This window comes from Sarcophilus harrisii, chromosome 4 (genome assembly GCF_902635505.1).
Source record: "Sarcophilus harrisii chromosome 4, mSarHar1.11, whole genome shotgun sequence".
NCBI classification, from domain to species: domain Eukaryota; kingdom Metazoa; phylum Chordata; class Mammalia; order Dasyuromorphia; family Dasyuridae; genus Sarcophilus; species Sarcophilus harrisii.
The window spans coordinates 331,483,602-331,489,539 of NC_045429.1; the positions used below are offsets into that span (position 1 = coordinate 331,483,602).

The 5,938-nt window shown below is 39.0% G+C and overlaps 1 protein-coding gene across 1 annotated transcript; it reads left to right on the forward strand.

Annotated features, from left to right (window-relative positions):
• Positions 1–418: 418 nt before the first annotated feature.
• GIP (gastric inhibitory polypeptide) lies at positions 419–5,246 on the forward strand. The gene is made up of 4 exons (XM_012548387.1): positions 419–504; positions 1,525–1,671; positions 2,626–2,715; positions 5,159–5,246. The coding sequence occupies exons 1-4, from the start codon at positions 419–421 to the stop codon at positions 5,244–5,246; spliced, it is 411 nt and encodes a 136-aa protein (XP_012403841.1).
• The last annotated feature ends 692 nt before the right edge of the window (positions 5,247–5,938 follow it).

The window sequence follows — 5,938 nt, forward strand, 5'->3', positions numbered from 1 at the left end:
TGAGGTCAGGACATGGATAAGAGAGAACAAGATAGAACTTAGTAACTGGAGGATGTCTATCATCCTAAATCTACCTTTCCCTCTCCTTCTCTCTCATCATTAAAGATGGCATACCTGGGTTTCTGGGTCTCTTTTTTTCTGGCCTCAAAGTCACTTAAACTCTCAGTGAACCAGGCAAGTCTCTAAAACTAAAATGAACAGAACATATTCATTGATAGTTTCTTCATCTATCCCCAGAGCTCCCTATAAAATCATATATCCAGGCAGAAAACCCTCCAAATGGCAGGCTTAGCACAAGTTAGGCTGCTTTTCCTATCTTAACAGCTCCATAAGGCCATAGCTACTACACTGGTCTCATTCTCAGTTCTACTCTAACTCAGAGTCATTCTCTCTCATTTTAGGAAACAGGGTCGGGAAGATGATGAAAGTCAAGACTTTCTCTCTGATGCTGTTGCCTCTGTTCTTGGTAATGGTGAGCAGTGCTATGGAGGAGGCTCACTTCAGGTAAAGATATCTTTTGCTTGACAAAGTGGAGAGGACTGGAGAAATGACTCCATCTTGGACTTCCTCAGAGACACCTGGCTTAGAAAATGAGGACTTGGTAACCATAAACAGTACAAGCCCAAGAGAGTGGCCTATCAAAGGTCTCTGATTGAACTATTTTGCTTCCTCAGAGGACAAAGCCAGACAGAGGTATTGTGGTTTAAGCTGCAAGTAGGGAGACTGAGAACAGACATTTGAAGGAACTGCCAGGTAGTCACATGATTAAGCAAAACTGGAATATCCCTTCTTGGAGAACTTTAGGTAGTATCTACTTTCTGGTTCTTGCATGGGTTAGGGTGGTGACTTGCCTTTCCAGAGGCAAGAAGATAAACCATATGACTTTTAGAGGTGGACTATGTCATTTAAAAAAATGTGCCTCAGGGGACTGAATAGGGCAAGAGAGGTAATGGAAGTGTGGCAAGTATAATTAGGAAAACTTCTGACTTATTAAACTGGAGTACCTCCATTGAAATTGGGCATATTCTCTGGTTCCTTGCTGAGGGACATTCTTCTTTCTGAGGTTATATAGCTCCCAATTAAAAGAAGAAGGAATGAGAGAAGTGACTCAACATGAAGGGAATGAGGAAGCCTATGTGACACAACTCCACTTCTAATTTCTTTTACCTCTAGCTCAGCTCCCACTGTAATCAAAGCTACATATTGAGTGAAGAGTTGAGAATGAAGCTCTTATCTATAACACTATAATTCTGACAGGATATCTAGAGGATGAAAACAAATTTTAATGGGTCTTCCTGGGTTGTAAATATTTTTTCTCTTGATCACTACTGACTTCCCTTTCCTTCCTTCTGTACTTTCCCCTGCCCTTTTTTCCTCTCTCATCTTTTATTCTCTCTTTTTCTCTCCCTTCCTCTGATCTGTTTCCTCTTCTCTTCCTGTTCCTCTCTGTGTTCTATTTTCCATCCTGCCTTACCTCTCTTCCATGTTGAGTGACCTTTTTTTCTTTCTCTTCTCACTCTCTAGGTCTCACCCCAAAGTTGGTGGCCCCTGGGCTCGAGGACAGCGCTATGCCGAGGGGACCTTCATTAGTGATTACAGCATCACCATGGATAAGATCATGCAACAGGACTTTGTTAACTGGCTGTTGTCCCAGAAGGGGAAGAAGAACAAGTGAATTATTGCTCCTCTCTTTGCCAGGGTCCTTTGCCCCTTCATCTCAGATTCCCTGTGTCCTTTTTTTTTCTCCCAGTTCTCCCAGTTCCTCTCTCACAGTGTTCCCCAGTTTTCTTCCTTTCTCCCAGTTCCTCTCTCACAGTGTTCCCTAGTTTTCTTCCTTTCTTTTATTAGTGTTTGTTAATTTCTTTTTTCCTTTCTTCTTTTTAAAATTTTTGACATTAATTTCTTTTTTGCATTCTAAATTTCTTTCATTCCAACTCCAGTCTTTTCCCTTTCTTTCAGTCTTTTCCCTTTCTTTCCATCATCTTGCCTGCCCAGTCCCTCTCTCCAAGTAAACTCATCATTTTCCCCTAGAGTTCACTCTTTCCCTCGCATTTCAGTTCCTGACCTTGTTTCTCTTTTCAGTCCCTTGTGTCATGTCTGGTATAATCTGTGTTGGACTGATCTAGCCCTTAAAGCTTAGAGTGTTGTCCTCTAAAAGCACCCTATTCACTTCCCTTTAATTAGAGCTCTGAAATTAGTGAAATAGTCTAGTTTCAGGGTTATATCAGATTGACTTTTCAATACTGAGTCTTTGTCACCAATTTTAAAGGGAGTGTGTATCAGACCCTCAGGAGTTTACAGATACATATCACAAAGGAGAGGGATGTTGAGTCAATTTGAGGTGCAATACTCTCAAATTTTGTAATGGCAGCAAACTTTGGGAAGAAGATAAATCAACAATTCTTCCCTTCATTATTCTTTAAGACTGATCTTAATGTAATTGAGGATATCCTGAATATTTAACATAGTGATAATAATTTTAAACTGAATTAGGAATTTGGTGGGTGAAGGAAGTCTGTGAATGGGAAACAGAGGTACTGGGGATTGAAAGCCACTGCACTAAAATCATCACTTCCTAAACTGCAAAACTCAATTTCATCTACTCTCTGACCTTTGTCTTGCCAGTTGGAGACATAATATCACTGAGAGAAAAGCTGATGGTACAGGATTAACAAACCAAGCCAACTGGAACCTAAAGAACATGGAAAACTGGAGGTAAGGTCAATCTCCTATAGCAAAGAAAGAATAAAAAATAAAAGATTCCTGGGTGTGGTTGCAAGTAAAAAGAATCATTATGACTAAATTTCTACCCTCAGCATCCCCTAATCTCTGAATTGAAGCAGTTCCTTGAGATCAGAGACAATTTTTGCCTCCTTTTGCTAGATGTAGGGCTTAGTACATTCTTTGGCACATTTGCTAATAATAAATGTTTGTTGATTGACTAGTTCTTGAAATTAACATTCAAATTGCTGGGAGCTCAAAGAGGATCTTATTTATAAAACCTCCAAGAGCCAGGCCAAGTCAGCAGTGTAACACAATGGAGTTGGAGTTATAGATTCAAAATTTGAATCCTGGCTCTGTCACTTATTAGTTTAAGAACCTTGAAATCTATAACTTCTTGAAGTCACAATTTACTCATCTGTAAAATAACAGTGTTGGTCTAAGTGGTCTCTAAGGGTCTGTGATCCTATGATGGAGTAATGATGGCTAGGAAGCTTCTAAGAATAGAGAAACTCATCTTAGAAGTCTTACATCATCATCTGATTTAGAATTCAGAAAAACTTTAGAGTTCATCGGATCAAAGATTTAGAGCTGGAAGGGATCTCAGGGATTTTTATTCCATCTGCTTGTTTTAAAATCTGTCAGTCAGACAACAAGCAGGTTTTGTGTACCTTTCCTTTGGTTTGAACTCTTGCAGTAGCTATAACTTGGTACTTGGACATAGAGGAAGGACAGGATAGAGTCCCATCCAACTAGGAATGAGTAGAAATGCTCTCCATCCTCAAGAAGTTTCTAGTCTGACAGGAGAATCAGAACACAGCCAACAAACACTTACTATATGCTAGGCACTGTGGCAAGTTCTAGGACTATAAAGAAAGGCAAAAAACAAAAATGGAACAAATCCTTGTCTTTAAAGATCCTACATTCTGATGGAGTAGGTGCCTACAAGATAGATATAAGGTAGGTGAGATCAGAAGCCAGATTGTATAGGGGACTGAGAAGAGATTGAGAGGAGAGTCACCAGTTATAAATAACTGAAGATAAGACCAAGGGGAGATGATAGTAGAAGTGATTTTCTGGAGAAATCAGAAGGGGATTGGAATCACAGGACACAAGTAAAAACCTTCCCAAGAGAAGAATCTCTTCATTATCTGAAACCAGGAGATATTAGAGGGAATTGAGAGCTCTTTGTAAATGGTTTCAATTCTGGCAATCAAAAATTGAATGAGGTCCTCAGCTGAGAAGATGGGGAGGGAGTTCCATGAAAGGATTAAAGAGAGATCAGAAGATTATGAATAGTTGCTGCAGAGAGAGGGATGGTAAAACAATTGGAGAGCCACAGAATATTTACCTTGTAACAGTGAGAGCCCTGCTATGATTAGCTAACATACATATTCAGTAGACTAGAGCATGATCAGAAATAAGACAAAGGTACGAGGATTTCAAAAATGGAGAAGACTATAGAGTTGGTTCACCAAGTGATTGAGATAAGGAAGGAAGGCTAAAGTAGTCATTATAGGGGATCTGGAAAAGAACTGAGAAGTGCTGATTTTAAGACATTGATATGTTGAAATATAAAGAAATGTGGCAAAGACTAAAAGCTTACTTCACCTGGTCATTGTACCTCTAGTTGTATGTCAAAAATGTGGCAAAGACTAAAAGCTTACTTCACCTGGTCATTGTACCTCTAGTTGTATGTCAAAGGAATTGAAAGAAAATGGTGAATTGTTGCCTATTCTGACAAGGTATTACAAGGCTGCCAAAGTGCTGCCAAAAGCATTTCATGAGCATTGAACAATTTAGTCAATCTGGGGAATGGAGGAGGAGCCAAAGGCTTCCTCACCTGTTAATCATCTGTGCCTGTCCTTTCTGCCCAAAGCCATGCTAAATGTAGTATTCACATTATTTTCCATTCCAAGATAGGATGCTTTCAATATCTCAAAATTCAATTAAAATTAATGTATTAAAAAAAAAAAACCCTGAAGGGTGAAAGGAGTAGAGGTCATGATGCTGATGAATAATAAACAAAAGCAGGGGTTGTGAAGCATAAGAAAGATGGAAGTCAGATAAAGGATTGAGGCTTAAAGATAATTTGATTAATATATCACATGTAATACTTGTTTTGTCTCATTGTAAACTTCTTAAGGACCGACATTAATCAATCTATCAATCTATAAGTATTCAGCATCTGGCTAAGCACTGGGGATTCCAAGTCAAAATAAAACAGTCCCTGCCTTGTCTCTTGTCTCTCACAGAAATAGTAGGTATTCAGCAAATAAATGCCTAATGAAGGAAGTAAAGGAAGGATGGAAAGAGGAAGGGAAAAGGGAAGAAGGAAAGAAGAAAAAATAGGAGGAAGGGAAAAGGGAAGAAGGAAAGAAGAAAAAATAGGGAGGAAAGAACATTCATCCTAACCTTTGGGTTATTTCCTTTGCAGCAACCTGTTTAAGGACTCCTCCCCATCTGAGGATCCTAAGAATAAGAGAATGAAGGAATTGGCACTGGCATGGTTGATTTTATCCTAAGGTGGGAAAGAAATTGGTGTCTAGGGGCTCCCTTAACTAGATGTGGCATGGAATGGTAGATAGAGCACTGGACTTGGAATCAGAAAGATCTGGATTCAAAATTGTAACCCTTTTTGCCTCAGTTTTCTCATCTATAAAATAAGGCATTTGGACCTTTTAGGTCCTGTTCAGCTCTAAATCACTGATACAGGGATCCCTTGCTCTTTTTCTTCCAAATTGCATCAGAGGCAAACTCAGCAGAAGATTATTGCCCATATATAGAACATTTTGAAAGAACCTTCTTTCCTTGGATTAAATACTTCTTCGATTAATCCTTCCAATATATTTTCAAAAGATCCCCTTTAAAGATTTTATTTTGCATTGGGTTATGTCAGGGCCACTTGTTTGTCCTGTCTCAACAATGCCCTACCCTCTGCCTTAATGAAATCCAAAAAATGCACCTATCTTTCTATATCCATGCCTGAGCATCTCCTGGAGACCAAATGTTACTGGCTTCTGTTTTCTTAGATTCCTTTCAACTGTAAATCCATGAATCTATAGGAGCATTCTAGAGAAATGACAAATAATTCCTACATTCCATCTGATAGAGGAGAAAGGATGCAAATAAGGAGATGCATTGACTGAGACAAATTCAAACTCTTTAGCTGGACAATGCTAAAAATTTGGGAGGGTATATCAAGAGCTGAACTAAA

Excerpts from the sequence above, each read along its gene's own strand:
- GIP (XM_012548387.1), top strand. The coding sequence starts at position 419 with ATGATGAAAGTCAAGACTTTCTCTCTGATGCTGTTGCCTCTGTTCTTG. Across the intron at positions 505-1,524 it reads ATGGAGGAGGCTCACTTCAG|GTCTCACCCCAAAGTTGGTG; the intron begins GTAAAGATATCT and ends CTCACTCTCTAG. Across the intron at positions 2,716-5,158 it reads AAGAACATGGAAAACTGGAG|CAACCTGTTTAAGGACTCCT; the intron begins GTAAGGTCAATC and ends TTTCCTTTGCAG.